General features: G+C 47.2%; 1 protein-coding gene across 2 annotated transcripts in view; it reads right to left on the bottom strand.

The window, feature by feature from the left end:
- Window positions 1-22,566, bottom strand: part of RGS14 (regulator of G protein signaling 14) — a 99,551-nt gene that overhangs the window by 32,474 nt on the left and 44,511 nt on the right. For both annotated transcript variants that reach the window (XM_083182072.1, XM_083182073.1), the window contains 3 exons: window positions 14,360-14,503; window positions 12,939-13,103; window positions 9,057-9,186 (listed from right to left, as the gene is read on the bottom strand). In XM_083182072.1, coding sequence (XP_083038198.1) covers window positions 9,057-9,186; window positions 12,939-13,103; window positions 14,360-14,503 — 439 coding nt within the window. The remainder of the gene's footprint in view (window positions 1-9,056; window positions 9,187-12,938; window positions 13,104-14,359; window positions 14,504-22,566) is intronic.

The raw sequence follows: 22,566 nt of genomic DNA, 5'->3' as shown, positions 1-22,566 counted from the left end.
TCTGATTCCAAGCCTTTCACAAGTAGATAAACAGGAAGCCAACGTTTGTAGGCAGATGTTTTCTGGGAGGGCGTGTGACGTCAGCTCCGGCCTCGATCAGCCTGATTCTATAGCACATGCAGAGTAGGTTCTGGGTTACGCACAGACTGTACACACTGGAAAAATCATTTGATGGTGAGTGAGTTGCGAATGGATTTGCAGCTATTCGCTGATCAGCATTATTTGTGCAAGCCATTTGCACCCTTGCACAGGGCAGGTTCTCATTGTGATGCGGAGGCTGTTACCGGACGCAGGGCTCTGCTAAATTGCCCACTGCGGACAGGTCTGAATAGTTCATCGCTAATTAAACTGCCCTGTAAGTGTTTTCTGAGTGGTCATCGCACTGGGCATCATTACCTCACCTGTGAGGTGAAAACAATGATTGCAAGACTAGAGTATACACACTGTGAGATATGTTCCAGTTTTCTATTCGACCTTACTTATAGGATCGAATAGAAAATCGAATGGGCATTGAATGGTTTTTCTACATAGTGTAGTGTAAAATCGGTACTTATATGTTAGTTGGGCGCCCACTATAGTTAGTACGCTCATACCCCCACTATCCATGTCCGCATGGAGTTGATTTTATATAGCGAGCCACCGAGCCCGAAGCGTGACGAGCCCTGTGAGGGGACGCAGAAAACTAAGCAAATAGCTTAGTGGGCGCCCAACTAAAAATGTAATGGTAGATAGTACAAATCTAATGGTAGATAGTGCAAATCTAATGTGTTCACTGCAGCATTCGATTCGATGTCCATGTCCTGCCTGAAGCCAGTGATCTAATAGCAAATCTAATAGAACATCGAGTAGAAAAAAACTTCAGAGCAGGTCGAATAGTCCATATCTAAGAGAGATTGACTAGAAAACGGAAGTGAACCTTGTGTACACGCGCCATTAACATTATTTTAGTCAAGGGAGTAGTAACAGCAGAATAGAAACCTCTCCACCGTGCGTAATATTGGTGAGAAAATAAAACTGCCTGACTTCTCCAGCTCTCGGTTATGTGTTTACTCTCTGGGGAAGTGGTTGAATGCAACAAGTGAGAGAACCGGTTATGTGAGTAACTGGAGACCAGATGAAAGATAGAAATTTTAAAGCTGTGTTTATATAAATAAAAGTGTTAATACTGATAGAGCTGTGCCCTTAGAAATATTATAATCTGACACTGAGATATTCATAAGAGGTTTTAATTGCAGCTAATTTACATAAAATGCTACCCAGTCCATGCAGCTAAAGCCCCATACACACAGGGTGAGTTCTGCCTAGACTACATGCTGAGTGATGTAGGCTAAGCAATTTCTTCTGGTCATTCCAATGGCTAGAACGCCCATGCACACATTGTAGCACACATGGTAGCAGCAAGCCCTTATGTATGCAAATCCTATTATACTGCAAGCCACAGGTTCTAAAACACGGTCCTCAGGACCCCACACAGTGCATGTTTTGCATGACTCCTCACAGAATCCCAAGTGAGATAATTAGCTCCAACTGTGGATCTTTTAAAATGTGTCAATGAGTAATGATTGCACCTGTCCGGTGACCTTGAAAACATGAACTGTGTGGGGTCGTGAGGACCGAGTTTGAGAACCCCTGTTATCAGCTTGTTGATAATTAGAATAGGTACTTGTGTACTAGCACGGCGCCCATCGCATCGCAGACCATAAGGCACACGATGGCATGCGATGCGATGCGATGTTACGTGATGGCAGGCGATGTTATACAATTTTAAATTGTATGCCATTGTATCACATATACAATGGTATGCGATTTAAAATTGTATAAGCACCCTAATGGGTTTTTCAATGTTAAAAGTGCCCCCTATAAGATAATTAAACGTGATGGGTGCTTAGTATGTTAAAAGCACCCCCAACTGTTATGATACCTGCCGAGGTACTGAGTGGAACTATAGGAGGGAAAGGTTAGAAGGTCAGGCGTGAGCCCGTAGCTGGGACCGCTGTTCAGGACAGCCACAGCGAAACCTACACTGACTCTGTTGAGTCCCCCGGGCAGATGGAACACCCCTGCAGTTGCTAGGCTTCGCCTGTAGCCGCCGCATCCGAAGGAGCCGGTTAAGCCTGCTCCAACCCCGATGCAGCCAGGAGTTAGGTAAAGACAAGGGGTGAGCGATCGTCAGGGGGTGACTCAAAAGGATATTCTGACTACAGGGCCTAGCTGGAAAAGTACCCCTGACTACAGGCACCAGGCCAAGGACGGGAATAGCGACCCAGTCGCAGACACCAGAGATGGGAATGGGGATAACGGAACTGAGGTACACAAAGGCAAGAGATTCCCCAAAGCAGGGTACAGATAGAAAGGGGTGGACCCCTGCCTAACGGGAACTAGGAAGACAGACAAAGGAAGAACCGGAAAGGATAAAGGAACAGAAGGGACCGGAAAGAACTGCGGACCCACGTAACGAGAGAGAAGCCACGGAGGGATATAGAGGGAAATGCAAAATACCCGGGCTCCACTGGAGGACTTACGTGACCCACGGAAGGATGGAGAAAGTGGATCAACTGCAAGGAAGGCCCAGGAAGGATGGAGCTATCAGCAGCCACGGAAGGATGGGAATGGAAGAAGGTGCAAGCACAGAACTGCAGGGACACAGCTCTTCCAGGAAACAGGAGACCAGGAACGAACTCTCAAGGAGCAGGGGGCTGAGGTGCTGATGACCGAGGACACCAGGGACCGGGAGTTTACAGCAGGAGCTGAGAACTATAACCGGCGCCATGTTGCCTGTGTCCATTCCTTAAGAGGAATGGTGCAGCCAATCATTGCGCCGCCTTGCAGGGCCGGCCTCCGGAAGATGAATCTATCAGGATGGCCGAGGGCGCGATTCCCGGCGTCCCCTGTTGCCAGGCAACCGCTGAGTGGCTGCAGGGGAACGCCGGGAGCTGGGTGCAGTGCATCCTCGCTGGGCGGAAGTTACGTCACCCCGCCTGGCGGAAGTGACGGACGGACGCTCGGCTGAGCCGGGCAGAAGTGCCGTGTGCACCCTCTGTGCACTGGCCCGCGGCAGCCGAGCGTCCGAGACGCTAACAGTACCCCCCCTTGAGGAGGGGTCAACAAACCCCTACCACCGGGCTTGAATGGAAATTCCCGAAAGAATAGCCTCTTAAGATTGGGAGCATGCAGATGCCCATTGGGCACCCAAGACCTCTCTTCTGGACCGAAACCCTTCCAATGTACTAAAAACTGAAGGGAACCTCTCCGAAATTTGGAATCTAATATCCTCTCCGAAATTTGGAATCTAATATCCTCTCCACTTGGAATTCCTGCTGTCCCCGTACCACCACTGGGGCAGACCCAGGGTTAATCCTGCGGGGAAATTTTCGTGAGAAGAACACTGGTTTTAGCAGGGAGGCGTGAAAAGTGTTGGCGATTTTGAGGGACTTGGGCAGCAAAAGTCGAAAGGCCACCGGATTAACCCTCCTGGCAATCCAAAAGGGACCGATGTATCTTGGCCCTAACCTCGCTGAATGTTGGTGAAGTTTGATATTACGGGTGGATAACCACACCCAGTCACCAACTTTAAACTGGCAAGGACGTCTGGACTTGTCAACGAACACTTTCTCTTTAAAGGCTGCTACCTTGAGAGCCTCATGGGTTCTTCTCCAAATCACTCTGAGATGCGAGACGGAGGAAGAAGAGGATCTAGGGGCTTCTGGTTCTAGAGAATTGGCCCGTGGATGAAAACCATACACCACAAAGAAGGGCGAGGCCTTCGACTCTGAATGGTAAGCGTTATTATACGCAAATTCCGCCAATGGTAGGAAGCTCACCCAATCATTCTGTAACTTGGACACAAAACATCGCAAGTACTGCTTAAGGGACTGGTTCAGTCGCTCAGTCTGTCCGTTCGACTGTGGGTGAAAGGCCTAAGTTAAACTGGTCTTTATTTTAAGAGAGGAACAAAAAAGTCTCCAGAATTGTGCCACAAATTGTGGACCTCGATCGGGCACTATGTCGGTGGGCAAACCATGGAGTCGAAACACATGTTGCAGGAATAACCCAGCCAACTCCTTGGCAGAAGGCAACTGCTTAAGAGCCACAAAATGTGCCATCTTAGAAAATCTGTCGATAATGACCCAAATAACTTGGCACTGAGACGATACACAGGTAACCCAACTATGAAATCCATGGCTAAATGCGACCATGGCCTGAAAGGAATGGACAAGGGTACAAGGACCCCAAGGGGTCGAGACCTGGGGACTTTATGTTGGGCGCAAATCGGACAAGACAGAACAAATTCCCTGGCGTCTTGTGCCATTCCTGGCCACCAGACCACCCGGGATAAAAGGTCTAAGGTTTTGGTGACTCCAGGATGACCTGCGATTTTAGAATCATGCAGATCAGACAATACTCTGCGTCGCAGAGACTCAGGTACAAATAGTTGAGTGGCAAGTGTTTGGGTAGGAGCCTGACTCTGGGCTTGACGAATCAGGCCCTCCAAGGTCTGGTTGATTCCTGCATGGATACAGGATGGTGGTAAAATAGGAATCTTACTTGTCCTGATCTCGTGCTGGGGAAGAAAACAGCAAGAAAGAGCGTCAGCTCTACTGTTCTTAGAACCTGGTCTGTATGAGATTAAAAAATTAAACCGCATAAAGAACAAAGCCCAGCGGGCTTGCCGAGCATTGAGCCTTTTGGCAGTTTCGATGTACTGCAGGTTCTTATGATCAGTAAGAACTAAAATTTGATGAACAGCTCCTTCCAACCAGTGACGCCATTCATCGAAGGCCCATTTCACCGCAAGTAACTCTCGATTACCCACGTCATAATTGGCCTCGGCTGGCGAAAATTTCCTCGACATATATGTGCAGGGATGTAACTCCAGGGATTTAGGATCCCTGTGGGACAAAATTGCTCCGGCTCCTACCTCGGAGGCATCCACTTCCACTATGAAGGGGAGATCAGAATCTGGATGTCTCAAAACGGGGGCGGAGATGAAGGCCTGTTTTAGGGCTTGAAATGCCTGCTCAACTTGAGGTGACCAATTAGCTGGGTCGGCTCCTTTCTTTGTTAGTGCAACCAGAGGTGCTACTATAGAAGAAAACGAATGAATGAAGCGTCTATAATAATTAGCAGATCCAAGAAATCGTTGTATTGCCTTCAAGTTGGTGGGCCAAGACCAATCCACAATGGCCTGGAGTTTCTTGGGATCCATTTGGAATCCTTCGGAGGAGATTATGTACCCCAAAAAAGAGACTTGAGACACCTCAAATTCACATTTCTCAAGTTTAGCAAATAACTGGTTTTCTCTTAACTTTTGCAGGACTTGTCTAACTTGGTCCCTATGCGATCTGATATCTCGGGAAAAAATCAGAATGTCGTCTAAATATACGACAACAAATCGGCCCAAAAAATCACGGAGGACGTCATTAATAAGATCTTGAAAAACGGCTGGGGTGTTGGAGAGACCAAAAGGCATTACTAGATATTCATAATGCCCAGACTGAGTACTAAACGCCGTCTTCCATTCATCGCCCTCCTTGATTCGGATGAGATTGTAAGCTCCCCTGAGATCAATTTTAGTGAAGATGGTGGCCGACCGCAATTAATCAAAAATTACTGAAATCAAAGGAAGGGGATATGTATTTTTCACCGTGATTTTATTGAGGGCCCGAAAATCAATACAAGGCCTGAGAGAGCCGTCTTTTTTTTCCACAAAAAAGAAACCGGCACTAAGGGGAGATTTAGAGGGTCGGATGAACCCCTTCTTGAGGCTTTCTTAGACGTATTCATCCATGGCCTTGGTTTCAGGGATAGACAAGGCGTACAATCTTCCCTTGGGCAGAGGAGCATCGGGAATGAGCTTGATGCCACAATTGTAGGAACGATGTGGTGGAAGATTGTCTGCTTTCCCTTTAGAAAACACATCGGAAAAATCTACATACGGGGCAGGAATCTCGGAAATGGACACTGTAGCCTGAACCAACGGGATGTGAACACATTGTTCCGAACAGTAAGGACTCCAACGAGCAATCTCTCCGGTACTTCAGTCAATGACGGGATTGTGTTTTACTAACCAGAGGTGACCTAATACAATAGGAACACCTGGACAGGACGTAAAAAAAAACGTAATTTCTACCGAATGAAACAGCCCTACGGTAAATCGTACCAGGGGAGTTTGAAAGGAGATAGCTCCGTTAGACAGCACATTCCCGTCTAAACCCCTTAGGGTGATAAAACCATTCAGCTTGAGGAAAGGAATACCTAAACTACGGGCTAAGGAAATATCAAGAAAATTTCCTGCAGCACCATTATCAATAAAGGCGGTACTTGAAAAATTATTTTCTTGAAACGAAATACAACAAGGAACTAATAAAGAATCTTGAGAGGAAAAAAGCTGAAGGCCTAAGTGAACCCTCTCCTTGTTCACTTGGCCTGGGCTTTTACTGGCCTGACAGGACAATTACGGAGGAAATGTCCTTTGCCTCCACAGTATAAGCATAAGCCAGCACTGAACCGACGGGCTCTTTCTTCCGAGGAGATGCGGGTCGCCCCTACTTGCATGGGTTCTTCGCTGTCCTCGGGGACCAGGGGAACAAATGGAAGGGGATGTATTTGAGCCCCTCGTTCCGACCTTCGCTCACGGAGGCGGCGGTCAATTCGGATAGCCAATTCCATGAGTTTATCCAGGGAAGTGGGTACTGGGTACTGAATTAGGCTATCTTTAATGGCGTCAGAAAGCCCACAACGGAATTGGCTCTGTAGAGCGGAGTCATTCCAGCCGCAGTCATTCGACCAACGGCGAAACTCCGTACAGTAAGCCTCTGCTGGGTCCCTTCCCTGTTTTAAGGCCCGGAGGTGGGTTTCTGCAGAGGCTTCCCTGTCGGGATCATCATAGAGGAGACCTAGGGAGGAAAATAAATTCTCCACTGATGACAAGACTGGACTGTCGGCAGGGAGACCAAATGCCCAGGTCTGAGGGTCTCCTTGCAGGAGTGACATTACTAATCCCACTCGCTGAGACTCAGAACCGGAAGACCGAGGCCTAAGTCGAAAATACAGTTTGCAGCTTTCACGGAAGTTAAAAAAAGCCCTCCGATCTCCTGAAAAACGATCAGGCAAATTCACTTTTGGTTCCTGAACCACTGGCTCTGGAGATCGAACCCTTTGCTCTTGTGAGGCAACTTTTAGAGACAATTCTCGAACCATTTGTGTCAACCCCTGGACCTGATCTGCAAAAGTCTGAGGTGTGGGATTCATCTCCACACTCAGCCTGAATTTTGCTATATAAATAAAAATTTATATAACCTGTATGCCCGGTTATAATGTTATTATACCTGCCGAGGTACTGAGTGGAACTATAGGAGGGAAAGGTTAGAAGGTCAGGCGTGAGCCCGTAGCTGGGACCGCTGTTCAGGACGGCCACAACGAAACCTATGCTGACTCTGTTGAGTCCCCCGGGCAGATGGAACACCCCTGCAGGTGCTAGGCTTCGCCTGTAGCCGCCGCGTCCGAAGGAGCCGGTTAAGCCTGCTCCAACCCCGATGCAGCCAGGAGTTAGGTAAAGACAAGGGGTGAGCGATCGTCAGGGGGTGACTCAAAAGGATATTCTGACTACAGGGCCTAGCTGGAAAAGTACTACAGGCACCAGGCCAAGGACGGGAATAGCGACCCAGTCGCAGACACCAGAGATGGGAATGGGGATAACGGAACTGAGGTACACAAAGGCAAGAGATTCCCCAAAGCAGGGTACAGATAGAAAGGGGTGGAACTAGGAAGACAGACAAAGAAAGAACCGGAAAGGATAAAGGAACAGAAGGGACCGGAAAGAACTGCGGACCCACGAAACGAGAGAGAAGCCACGGAGGGCAAAATACCCGGGCTCCACTGGAGGACTTACGTGACCCACGGAAGGATGGAGAAAGTGGATCAACTGCAAGGAAGGCCCAGGAAGGATGGAGCTATCAGCAGCCACGGAAGGATGGGAATGGAAGAAGGTGCAAGCACAGAACTGCAGGGACACAGCTCTTCCAGGAAACAGGAGACCAAGAACGAACTCTCAAGGAGCAGGGGGCTGAGGTGCTGATGACCGAGGATACCAGGGACCGGGAGTTTACAGCAGGAGCTGAGAACTATAACCGGCGCCATGTTGCCTGTGTCCATTCCTTAAGAGGAATGGTGCAGCCAATCATGGCGCCGCCTTGCAGGGCCGGCCTCCGGAAGATGAATCTATCAGGATGGCCGAGCGTGCGATTCTCGGCATCCCCTGTTGCCAGGCAACCGCTGAGCGGCTGCAGGGGAACGCCGGGAGCTGGGTGCAGTGCGTCCTCGCCGGGCGTAAGTTACGTCATCCCGCCTGGCGGAAGTGACGGACGGACGCTCGGCTGAGCTGGGCGGAAGTGCCGTGTGCACCCTCTGTGCACCGGCCCGCTGCAGCCGAGCGTCCGAGACGCTAACACCAACGGCACCCCCACTATCAATGACAACCCGAAGCGTGGCGAGCGCAGCGGTACGCGTCCTCCGACCTTTTCATACCCCCACTATCCACGTCGGCGTGGAGTTGATTTTATACAGTGTTGAGAGTGCAGCGAGCGGACGCGGAATACATGTAAAGTAAAACGCGTCCCCTCGCAGGGCTCACTGCGCTCGTCACACTTCGGGCTCGGTGGTTCGCTGCGCTCGCCACACTATATAAAATCAACTCCACGCCGACGTGGATAGTGGGGGTATGAAAAAGTCGGAGGACGCGTACCGCCGCCCCTCGCGGGCTCGCTGCGCTCGCCATGCATCGGGTTGGCGTTCATAGTGGGGGTGGCGTGAGGGTGCATTTAACATTGTACGCCCCCATTAGGGTGCTTATACAATTAAAAATCGTATAGGGGCTTATACAATTTAAAATCGCATCGCATCGCTGTGCATCGGGTGTATGGCATGCGATGGCATGTGATGCGATTATATGTCGTACGACTTAATATCGTGGGCGCCATGATAATTCACAAGTACCTTAGAATATATTAATTTTAAAGCTATTTCCTTTCGAATACAGTTAGGGCAAGGACATTCACCTGTGATGTTTCCTTTCTTATCCTTCTTCTTGAAAGATCTCCTATTGGGTTTGGTGCCATCCGTCAAGTTGTCTATTCCAGTTGCCTCAACTCCAATGGGCAGAGACTTCCCTGATCTCAGCTTCTTTTTCTTAAGAGAAATACGCTTCATTATGATTATAGCACAGAACTACATTATTGAGTATCTTTCAGACATGTAAAGTGTCAATTTTAGATTGTTTGAAATAGAAGAATAAATAAACCTGAGAATTGATTGCATGTAATTTATTACTGAGATATAGCATAGTTTTTCAAATTTCCTCCTCGGACCACAGTGCATACCTTTCAGGTCTCCTCACAGAGGGGGTTATTTTGGTTCACTCTTTCTGACAAATTCCTTCTTAGATGGACAAAACCATGAGCACTGCACAGGGGCAAACGCAGGATTTTCAGAAGTGGGTTTCCAGAGGGGCGGAGCAAAGCACGGAGATGGACACTTGGCCGGGTCAGTTAAAGTATTATAGGTAGACCAAATATATTTAAATAATAATAATAATAATAAAAGAATTATATATATATATATATATATATATATATATATATAAAAACGGTAGTGGGTGGGAGTAGCACTCCATACGACTTAAAAAATAAACTCTTAGTAGACTGCTTGCAGACAACGTTTCATCGATCTTTAATGATCAATTTCCTCATTCAAGATCGATGAAACGTTGTCTGCAAGCAGTCTACTAAGAGTGTATTTTTTACGTTGTATGGAGTGCTACTCCCACCCACTACCGTTTGTATCTTCTATCTATGGAGCGGGCACCCAGCGCAGCTAAAGACTAACAGTGAGAGCCGGATCCCCACCCTTCTTGTATATATATATATATATATATATATATACATATATACACATACATACATACACACACACACACACACACATATATATATACATATATACATATATATATACATACAGGGGCGTCAACATCAGTGTAGACCCCTGGGCATAGCAATGCATTGGGGACCCTACCGATCCTCCAGCGGTAGGGGTAGGGGAAGCTTTGATGTCCCGCGGGTGGTAGGAGGTATTATATCAACCGCTGAGCGTGTAGGGCCTGGATCAGTAATTTCCACTAATTACCCCTTTACCGCACAGATGGTGGGAGATGGGGTGGGAGAAGGGGGCATTGGGATGAATGAAGGGGCCCTGATACATAACTTCCAGGGTGGTAGAAGATGTTTAATACGCAGAGGAGGGGTGTATAGTGGAGTGGGCTTATTATTCATAATTTTCTGGTGGGAGGACAGCTTGCTTGACTGCAGATATCTACAGTTCCTGGAAATAGATTTCTTAGATTTGGTACTTGTTTCCTAGCACGGCCACACCGATTTGCATCGGGGTGATCGTGTCGGAAAAATCGCGTCGGTCGCATCGTATGCGACCGACCCGATTTTTACATTGAATCAAATGTGAATAGAGCCCCTGGGACCCTATTTTACATTGGATTCAATGTAAAGTATTCCCCAGACCCCCAATTTTACCCCTCAACGCCACCCCACGATTGACGCCAACCCGAAGCAGGTCGAGTGCAGCGAGCCCGCGAGGGGCGGCGGTGCGCGTCCTCCGACCTTTTCATACCCCTACTATCCATGTCGGCGTGGAGTTGAGAATATAAAGTGTGGCGAGTGCAGCAAGCCACCGAGCCCGAAGCGTGGCGAGCGCAGCGAGCCCCGCGAGGGGACGCGTATAACTTCACGCCGACGTGGATAGTAGGGGTATGAAAAGGTCGGAGGACGCGCACCGCCGCCCCTCGTGGGCTCGCTGCGCTCGCCACGCTTCGGGTTGGCATCAATCGTGGGGTGACGCTCACAATGGGGTTGCGTAACCCATGACGGGGCCATATACAGTACAATGTGAAATGGGTCATATTGGCCCATTTCACATTGTTTCCTATGTAAAATGGACTTAATCAAGTCCATCTCATCTTGTGCCATTATAGTGGCACAAGACCGACGCGATGCTCCCCATTTCAATGTTAAAAATATTTTAACATTGAAGCCTATGGCAAAATCGGGGGCATTGCGTCGGTCGCGTCGGGGGCCATGTTAATGCACGCGACCGACGCGATGCCCCTGATTTTGCCTTTGCCGGCAAAGTGGACCTGATTTCAAAGGAAATCGGGTCCATCGCGTCCATCGTGTACCTTAACTTTAAGGTACACCTGATTTCAGGCCCGTGATTGTGGCCGTGCTAGGAAACAAGTACCTTAGATTTTAATGGAATTAAAAACTAGAGAATCCCACCTACCAAATGGTACTGGGGACTATGGGATCAGAGTTGAGTAGGCAGAGCAATCTGCCAATGAGTATATAAACTACATACCAGGTGTGTGGAGCTGGAGCAGTAACCAGCTGCTGGAAGGCTGATATCTCTGTTTCTGGGAAAAGTAGAGACAAGCTACTAGTGTCCATCAAAGAGGGAGAGTCCCAGCTTTTGGAATATACCCTCAGAAAAACTCAAAGTCAGACAGAACCTGAAATATCTAGGCTTGGATGGGGACCACTGCTTTGAAGTCAGATATCTTCGGTTCCCAAGGGCCGATTTTTAAAATTCTTGTACCCATGGAAAGAGGGGACCCTCAGCTTTCAGACTAGGACCCTTAGACTCCTGTGGGGTTTCTGGGTACTCAGAACCCCCCCTGCGTGCGCTACTGCTGCAGGGGGGGCAGATATAAAATGTGCAGAGAGAATTAGATTTGGGTGAGTTATTTTGTTTCTGTGCAGGGAAAATATGGACTGCTTTATTTTTACACTGCAATATAGATCTCACTTCAAAGTAAAACCCCACCCAAATCTAATTCTCTCTGCACAAGTAACATCTGCCCCCCCTGCAGTACACACGGTTTTGTCCATCTAAGAAGGATTTTGAAAGAGTTCAAGAAAGAGTGAACTAGAATAAGGCCCAGAATCACAAGTGAAATAATTAGCTTGCTATCTGATAAACATAAACAGCTCATTTTTGTCACATTGTGTTATGTTCAATAAGGGGCAATATTGATTAATACAAAACAATAGGGGCAGGTGCTTCATTACTGTGCACACCAAAAACAATATTGATTAATACATCTATGGTTACTCTCTGTACTATTACAACTTATAAAATGATCTGACCAAATTTGCGTTAAAATTATAAAATATTCAAACATACAAAAGGGGCTAAGGGGTGATTCTGGTTAGCTGGAGCGCCTGTAACGCAGCCCCATCAAATGTCCCCCCCGCCACTGAATACCCACGTTAATATGCAAGGGGATGAGTGTAACAAAGACACAGCCCCTCGCATGTCTCCGGTACAGGAGAAATCATTCAATGGTCGCTGACCATGAAATGATTTCTCCTAGCTTCGCAAATAAGTTACTGGGAACTGACTTTATTTGGCGAGTGCTGGGCTGAAGATGGGGCGGTTAGCAGAAATCCTGTGACGTCAGCCACCCACCACCGGCAGACATTGTCCCACCCACTTAGCCATGGGAATGCCCAGCGTTTTCATGGAGACATTCATAAACCACAGGCTCGTTCCTAATGGGCGATCCCTGTCCCTGCCGCCATTCTCCCCGCCCAAATGTATGCAAATGGCTCGGCGACTGTGCAAGTCACTGAAGCCATTCGCTAAAGGGGCCTGCATATGCGCATAATAGACCATTCGCATTCACAGTCCCTCACCAACAGAATTACCCCCTAAGTACTCTCATTGACCTGCACATTAATTATATCGTTTAGGCTTCCAACCATATCCATCTAATAAAAATGGCCTAACAAAAAGGTGAGTAAATGAGTTAAACTAATATAATTATGTAGTAGACAATAGCAACAGTCCATTTGACATTGCTTCCTTCTTACCCTCACTGCTCCAGTGGTTACAGCAGAACAGCTGGAGCTCCAACCTGTAGGATCGGAGGTAAGGCTTGGCAAAGGGCGTCCCTCCACCTCTGACATCATGCATTCTTGATATAGAGGGGACTTTACAAAGCGAGCATAGCTGTCAAACTTCATTAGGTTGTATATCTAATGGGATAAAATTATAGCGTGAGCATTCACACAATTTTATTTGCATTTCAAACAGACATGTATCTACCGTATGTCCCGTTTATACATCTGCACATTAGAGACTGTGTGATGCAGTGATAAGAAGAAAGTGAGCCAGAGGAGAAGTGGTCTATTGGCAACCAATCAGCGGCTCTATATAATTTTATATTATGTAAATTATAGATGTTACTTCAGTGCTGATTGGTTACCATGGGCCACTTCTCCTCTGGCTCACTTCTCCTCTATTATCACTGCTTCATACATCTACCCCTGAATTCTCAAGGGGCAAAGACAGATTATTAAATTCACTTCACATCATGGTGTAATGATAACCTAATGTATACACAATTTACTAGTGATGTGGGTGTGGGCATGACCAGTGGTGTGGTTCAATCACCTCAAACCATACTTTGTAATTTGACTTTCCGGGAGAAGCCCGGAGAAGACAACCAAATCTCCTGGTCAGGGGGCGGGGACAAGACTGAAGACTCAAAGCTCTGCCCCAATCCACCCAAACGCCACGATTTGCTGCTAAAATTATGCAATTTGCATAATTTTTTCACCGCCTGTTCTGTGTCCCATGCAGCAACTTATGGAGATCTCTGAAAAGGGCTCCAAATATGAGAAAATATAAAGAAGAAAATAAAAATTGTGTCGGGGATCCCAGGGGCAATTCTTCTTTTCTTTCTCCTGAGGCTCACAGAGCCTCTGGCCCATGCCCCTACAGCGTCAAACCGGGGCGTGGCCTCACAGGAAGTTGCCTGTATAGGCCACACACCCTTTCTGGCTAGCCACGCCCAATAATTTTGGGCGCGCACCTGTGTCCGTATTCAATGAACATGAAAGTTAGGAGGTATGCACTAGACCTGGGGTAGCCAACCCTAGACCTCGAGAGCTACCAACAGTGCATGTTTTGCAGGTCTCCTCACAGAATCACAAGTGAGCTAATTAGCTCCATCTGTGTATCTTTTAAAATGTGTCAGTGATTAATGAGTGCAGCTGCAGCTAGGTTGTCTGAAAAATGTGAAATGTTGGTATCTCTCGAGGGCTAGGGTTGGCTACCACTGCACTAGACATTTTATATATATATTTTATATATATATATATATATATATATATATATATATATATATATAGACTGCTTAAGCAGGCATGACTGAACACGTGACCCTGATGTACAGTATCTGTAACATATCTATTGTGGTGTCATAGAAATGAAGATACAGCATTGTAACCTGTAGTTGTTGTGCTTTAAAAAGATTAGGAGATGGATTTTCCAGCATCTCAGCCGTGATAAGGGCCTGATGATCCACATTGACTGGACACAAAGAGCTACTTGAGAGATATTCATTGTAGATCTGCCGAGACTCCTGCAAAAGCTAACACACAACAGGTGTATATCAACATGGGATTTCTATGACCTGCTTTTATAGTCTACAACATAATGTTACTGCTAATCACACAGTGCTATTTAATATAGTGGGGTGAAGAAAAAGGAGCCTGTTATGTTGTTTAATAACCTGTCATTTAAATATATCCCTGTTAGGACCATCTGTTATTCAGCAGAGCGATATACAGTAATAGTGTGTCTAGGTGTAAGATACTGTAATTGGAGAAAGAGTCAACATTCTTGGTACCGCACTGGCAATGTAGCAGTGGCCAAAGCCATAGAGGACAACTCAGTTGTGGTTATCGTACCTATGGGCTGCAGGCCCCAGGCAGGGCCGCCGATAGGGGGGTGCTATGAGGACAACTGTCCCGGGCGCTCTGACAGAGGGGTAGGGCCTGGCCTGGCCCGCTGTATCCCCGCAGAACCCCCTGCTTCTTCACTACAAAGCTGCCGCTCGCCGCCAGGTCCTTCCCTTTGGTTGGCGGCCGCCATTCCCCCTCATAGCGGCAGGCCACAGTTTGTCTGCAGCCCGCCGGAGGACACGCTATCCTTAGGACACCCGCCCCATGTCAGAGACCCGGGATACCAGGCGGCGCCAATCAGGACATCCCAGCAGTTCCCAACCAGCAGGGGCATAACTAGATATTCATAAGCCCATAGCAAAAGTTTGTAAGGGCCCCCTATTTGGCAATTGATAAATCATGTCCACTACATCCAACTGGTCTGATAAGGAGGTATGTGAGCTCCTGCAAATCAGGGCAGATGAGGAATTTCGGCTTTAGATGACCGGCACCGTTCGGGACGTGGTGGTGTATTGCAAAATTGCGGAGTTACTGGAACCCAGAGATATCCATTGCACACAACAGCAGGTTGTGAATAAACTGAAATCTCTCTGGAAGCAGTTCACCAAAGTGAATGACCAGAAGCGCAATAAAAGCGGTGCAGCTAGGCCCAATTGGGTGCACTATGACCTGTGCTACAGTGCATTTGGAAACACGGCACTCTGCAACCCAGTAGCCCTGTCCTCCTCCATTGTACCGCATTGCAGCCAGATGGACAGTAGCCAGGACAGCCATGACGTAACGACTAGCCAGGCTTCCCAGCTGTCCCCATCATTGTCACCGGCTTCTGAAGCCACGCAGATGACAGCACACATGAGCCCGGCTTCACCGCTGCTGTTTGGTGATGATGATGGATTCTTTGATGCATTCTGACAGTGTCCAAACAGCCATAGATGATGTCGTGGAAGCAAACAGTCAGAAGGCGCACCCCAATCAAAGCACTCCATTACGCTCGAATTGTAAGTAGACATTTTTTATAATTACACCCATTTCCCATAGTAAAATAAAATACAACCTGTGGTTGGGGTGGGATGGGATGAGGCCCATTATCTGTTGCAGAATGGGTACTCTTTACCTAGTAGGGCGCCCACGATTTTGATCGTGGGCATCGTTAGTAAAAAATCGCGGCCATCGCGGGCATCGCATGCACTAAAAAATCGCATGCGATGCGACCGACGCGATGCCCGCGATTTCCCATAGGGAACAATGTTAAATGTCCCAATTGACCCGATTTTCCTGTTCAATGTCTCAATTGACCCGATTTTTCCATAGGAAACAATGTTAAATGGCCCAGAGAGGCCAATTAGGCACCCTGAAGTGTGAAATGGCCCCCACAATTGTTAACGCCACCCCACGATCAACGTGAACCCGAAGCGTGGCGAGCGCAGCGAGCCCGCGAGGGGCGGCGGTACGCGTCCTACGACCTTTTCATACCCCCACTATCCACGTCAGCGTGGAGTTGAGAATAGAAATTGAGAAATTGAGCCCGAAGCGTGGCGAGCCCCGCGAGGGGACGCGGACAGCTGTGAAGCCCGCGAGGGGACGCGTATACCTGTGAAGGTGTCCGCTGCGCTCGCCAAGCTTCGGGCTCGGTGGCTCGCTGCGCTCGCCACACTTTCTATTCTCAACTCCACGCCGACGTGGATAGTGGGGGTATGAAAAGGTCGTAGGACGCGTACCGCCGCCGCTCGCCACGCTTCGGGTTCACGTTGATCGTGGGGTGGCGTTAACAATTGTGGGGGCCATTTCACACTTCAGGGGGACTATTAGGGCTCTGTGGCCCATTTAACATTGTTTCCTATGGAAAAATCGGGTCAATTGAGACATTGAACAGGAAAATCGGGTCAATTGGGACATTTAACATTGTTCCCTATGGGAAATCGCGGGCATCGCGTCGGTCGCATCGCATGCAATTTTTTAGTGCATGCGATGCCCGCGATGGCCGCCCTTCTAGGTAAAGAGTACCGCAGAATGTTGCTAGCATGCAGGTGGAAGAAGGCCACTAGCACATTTAGGCAAACAATACTGCTATTTTTATATAACACTTGGCATGGAAGTGTCTAATGCGATTGTTTTTTTTTGGGCACAAAGTTTTACAATTGTTCTCTTTTCTCAGTTGGACTCTCACATCTTTGTCTTTCATTATGAATAACATCTATATAAAAAGATGTCAAATGTATGTACAGTTTGGTGCATTTTCATTTTAATAAAGCAAACAACTGGAAGATGAATAACTGCTTTTTATTTCAAATCATTGAGGGAAGGTTTGCTGCAATGGTGGCCCTGATTCTTTCTGCACTGTAATCATGCTCACCATCATAATCTGCTGCTTCAGGTCTTTTGTATTTCACAAATGTTATGTAGAATACAGCAGGTTGCAACTACGCGGGGCATCAATTGTAGGTCCACATAGTTCCTCTTCATCAGGCAACGCCAATGTCCTTTTAAACGGCCAAAGGCGTTTTCCACTGCCATACGAGCAGAAGTTAGGGTGTGGGTGCAGGTGATCTTTTCTGTGGACAACTCAACATTTTGTGTGTATCCCTTCACGAGCCAATGTAGTAGAGGGTATGCAGCTCATCTATGAAAACTGATTTCTATAAAAAAAAAATAGAGATTGTCACTATTAATACAAAGGAGCCTTAAGTGTATAGTTACGATAAGCAATATATCACGTCTAAACCACACTAGAATAATTGCACTTTCCAAAAATACATGGGTCCATCACATACTTGCCTACCTGACCCTCTCCACGTATGATTGCCATCACCTGTAGTGAGCTAATTGTAAATGCTAAAAAAGGTGTTTTACCACAGGTGAAGGCAATCATACATGGAGACAACCAGGCAGGCAAGTCTGGTCCATCAGAGAAAAAAAAATGTGTACAATATATTTTTACCTGTCTAGGGAACAGCCATCACCCATGCTTGTCCTCAGCAATCTCATACAGCTGAGAGTTAGCAAACACTCTAGCATCATGTGCACATCCAGGCCAGCCAATAAAGACATCTGTAAAACAAATAAAAAATTTTTTAATTGTTATAGCTAAAAAAATACATTTACAAAGGTTCCTAATAAGCAAACAGTAAATATGTCCTTACCAGTATTGGTGGTCCACAACAGCCTGAAGTATAACAGAATGCCACCCCTTTCTGTTATAGTAGTCCGCGAGGTTGTCACGTGGAGCAATGATGGGGATATGGGTCCCATCTATAGCACCTGCACACTGCGGGTAACCACGCCTCTGGAAGCCTTGGATGGTGGGTGCTGTCCTTCCGGCAAACAGATGAACTGCTGGTACAGGGTATCCACAAAGGCCTGTGTCACCTGGTAAATGATCCTGCAGACCTTGCCAATCCTGACTCCAAACAAACAGGAGAGTGTGCAGTACTCTCCAGGGGTAGCATACCACCAAAGGGCAATGGCTACAATGGCATTGGGGTGATGGGCTGACAGTAGTGGGTGGTCTGCATTGTCAGGACTGGTCCAAGTAGATCCAATATATAATAAAAGGTAGCACGTGACATCCTGAAGTGGGCCATCCACTGCTCCTCCTAAAAAGATTCCACGGTCTGCATGAAAGCATCTCCGTGGCACCGGTCTCTGACCCAGATCCTGCAATCCCGCATGGTTGTCAGCCTCAAAAAGGAGGTAAGGCTAGATGATATCAGCGCTCTCGTACGGCACAAATATTGGCGGTCGAAATCTAGACCTCTCAGCCAAGAATTGTGCTCTCCTCCTCCAAGTCTGCAGCAGGTAGCACAGTGTGAGAAGCGGCTTCAAACTTTCTATTGCTGAAAAGTACAGCACTAAGTGAAACACAGCTACTCCGTCTGCCATCTTTGCTGTAATGCTGGGAGCAGACCCCACCTCCTACCTTTTCCCTTTCTTGTGACCTCATCTCAAACAGCCCAAAAGGGCATTACACGGGAATAACCCGGATTGAAATACAGTGTAAATGGGGTCTGAGGCAGGGCATGCCCTGGCAATTTCCTGTGTTCAATTTCCCTGGTCCTACCCAGCATTCTGGTGTAAAAGTGGTATACGCTGTATTGGATATACAATATTTCATATGCTGATATCATCTGCGGTTGTGTGAACCGCCACATGCGGTACGTTATACCCGCTCCTATGTATTCCAGCTTGGATTTTTAAGTATTAAAGCAATTTTATAAAGTGATTACTACACCATGGAGCGCTCCTTTTTCTTGTTGTTAAAAAAATATATATATATGTGTGTATTTATATATATGTATATATGTGTTAGACAAAGGCAGAGGAGCGCTTCATAGTGTAAAACTGTATTTAATAAAACATAACACATTGTGACAGCACATATGGTTAATATAGACTCGTACCGGATAGGTAACTGCTGTGGGCTGGTTACCACAAGTTTCAATATTGATAGCCCCGGGCAACACTCCTACCACCATCCAGACGCCGCAGGAACACGGAAACACGCTGACTACACAAGCAGTGAGAGTGGCTTGCCGAAGACTCCAAGCAAGGATAGACGCGGTTGGGAGAGCCGGGCACAGGTAGAGCTGACGTCACCAACCCCGCTCTAGCACGTTTCATATCAAACTTCGTCCTCTGTTCTCTGCCTAAGTGAAGCCAGATGCAGTCTGTGAGATTGCTCTGGCTTCACTGTGACTGGCAGTGACGTCCTATTGGAAGTCCGACCTGCCAGTCACTCAAGGACATCCCATTGGGAGGTGTTCCCTTCCCCCGGGATGCCTCTCTATGAGCCACTGTGGGGCAACCCCAAAAATGGGTTCTGCGCATGCGCAGTACCATGGGATACTGCGCATGGATGATACTGCAGGGATTCATTTGCGATGGTGACAGCGGCCAGAAGCACAGAAGCAGCGGCAGCAGATGGGGGGGGACACATTGTGGCAGCTCCCCTCCTCCACAGAACCCTTTTAAATCTAGAAGCACAGTCGCACCCGGGATTTTGTACCCAACTCTAACCCGGTAGCGACCCAGCTTGCGACACCTAATGCCAGAAAAGAGACATTACCGAAGGCAGGTCATGAGCATCTCCCAGCACCCTCTATTGCAATGAACAGTACCTGGGTCCAGCCCTGCTTACTAGAATTTACAGCTAAGTAGTGTAGTAATAAAGTGAGAAAAATATATAGGCATCACAAACTTAACCAGAAAAAAAAATCAAAAACATCAATTTGTACCATCAGCCTTTTGAGCAGGTCTGTGTTGTCTCAGACTTTGCGTCTCACCTAAGACACCCGACCCTCTCATGTAGGGGTGAGCAGGTTTGAATTTCCGAAATCCAAATACACCCGGACAGAGTACATACCCGAGCACTGTTCAGGTATTCCGTTAAAGTCCAGTGGTACTGCCATTAAAGCCCAGTCCAGTGGTTCTGCCTTAAAGTCCAGTCCAGTGGTACTTCTGTATAAATCCAGTCCAGTGATACTGCTGTATAATTCCAGTCCAGTGATACTGCTGCATAAGTCCAGTCCAGTGACACTGCTGCACAAATTGAGTCCAGTGGTACTGCTGTAATAGTCCATTGTTTCTGCCATTAAAGTCCAGTCCAGCGAAACTGCTGTATACTTCCAGTGGTGCTGCCATGTGTTGTATATAATTCAGGAGTGCTGCCATATAATTCCAGGGGTGCCTCATGTGTGCCGTATAATTCCAGGGGTACTGTCATGTGTTGTATATCATTCCAGGGGTGCTGCCATACGTCATATATAATTCCAGGGGTGCTGCCAAGTGTTGTGTATAATTCCAGGGGTGCCCCATGTGTGCCATAGAATTCCAAGGTTGCTGCCATGTATCATGTATAATTCAAGGGGTGAGCCAAGTGTATCATATAATTCATAGGGTGCTTCCCTATCAGTAAAGAGGAGCTTCCCTTTTTTTATTAACCCCTTCCCGACAATTGACGTACATTTACGTCATGGTCGGGAAGTACTTCCCGACACATGGCGTAAATGTACATCATGGCATTTAACTGTCACCGCGTCTATAGACGCGGTGACAGTTTCAACATGTCTGCTGTCCCTGACAGCAGACATGTCCGTGCATGCCCAGGGGGGGCTGCGATGCCGCCCCCCCGTCGGCGATCGCTGTGATTGGCTGTTCAGTGTGAACAGCCAATTATAGCGTTTTCTGTGTCACCGGCGAATAACGTTCGCCGGTGACACGCGATCGGAGGTGATTGGTGCTGTAAAGTACAGCACCAATCACCGCGGGGTGTAAGGGTGACACTGGTGTCACCCCACCTCACCCCGCCCGCCCCCAAAGGCCGTGATTGGTCCGTCGGACCGACGGACCAATCACAGCCATGGAGGGGGGTTTAAACTAACGGTGACTGCACTGCAGACGCCATTCCGGTCTGGAATTGCGTGCAGTGCGGTCACCGTGCCTAGCTGCCGCGATATACTGACCAGAACCTTGCAAAATACTTACCTGATCCTTGCAAATATCTTGCCTGCTTCATCACTGCTTGTAGTGTGCTGGATGCTTCCTGGATCCTGTTACTTGTGACTTCCTGTGTTGTGAACTTGTGCTGCTGCAGTGTAATAGCGTTAGTTAGATAGAGAGAGATAGAGAGAGATAGTGTCAGAGAGTGCTATATTTTGTGCTGCTGCAGTGTGATATAGTTATAGAGAGAGAGATAGAGAGAGATAGAGAGAGATAGAGAGAGATAGAGAGAGATAGAGAGAGATAGAGAGAGAGAGATAGAGGCCTAGTGACAGAGAGTGCTATATTTTGTGCTGCTGCAGTGTGATAGTTATAGATAGAGAGATAGAGAGAGATAGAGAGAGAGAGATAGAGATAGTGACAGATTGTGCTATATATTTTTTATATAACTGACTGCTGCCCCCCCTTTTGTGCTGATCAGTATAAATTAACTGATCAGCAACTTTTTGGGGGCGCAGGTTTTTTTTTATATATATATATACCTGTCACTGCTGCTGCTGCAGTGTCATAGAGTGTTAGATAGTGAGAGATAGAGAGATAGAGAGAGATAGTGACAGAGAGTGATAGAGAGTGCTAAATTTTGTGTCTGCTGCCCCCGCCTTTTGTGCTGATCACTATATCTGAGGTGATCAGCAACTTTTTGGGGGTGCAGAGGTTTTTTTTTTTTATATATACCTGCCAGTTGCACTGTCAGTTGCACCAAAGGTTGTGCACCTGCTGCCCCTCACTGGTAATCAGTGTCGCATCACTGATCACCTTTTTTTTTTTTGTGTGTGCTGTGGGGTCTTTTTTAAATTTTTTTTTTTACACACACTGTGATTTTGTGGGTGTCCTGTGGCCGCTGTGCGCTGATCAGTGACGTACATCACTGATCATCTTTTTCGGCACAGGTTTGATCTATTTTTTTTTTTTTTGATCAAATTCCTGTTGCCTTTGAGCGCTGTTCAGTGACGGACGTTACTGACCAACATCTGTGCTCAATTTTTGGCGCAGGACCTTTTTTTTTTTTTTTTTTTAACCCCTTCAAATTTTTTTTTTAACCCCTTCAATTTTTTTTTTAACCCCTTCAATTTTTTTTTTTTTTTAACCCCTTCAATTTTTTTTTTTTGTATAAAGTATTTTTTTTTTCTGCACTACATACACACTACACACTACATACCCCCCGGGTTGAAATAAAGTTTGTACCCCCCCCTACACTATACACGTGTTGAAACATTTCACTACCAGTAACACAAAAATAAAAATGGCATCCCAA

Source organism: Crinia signifera, chromosome 4 (assembly GCF_055691185.1).
Source record: "Crinia signifera chromosome 4, ASM5569118v1, whole genome shotgun sequence".
Lineage (NCBI taxonomy): Eukaryota > Metazoa > Chordata > Amphibia > Anura > Myobatrachidae > Crinia > Crinia signifera.
This window is presented reverse-complemented; position numbering and strand designations above follow the sequence as displayed.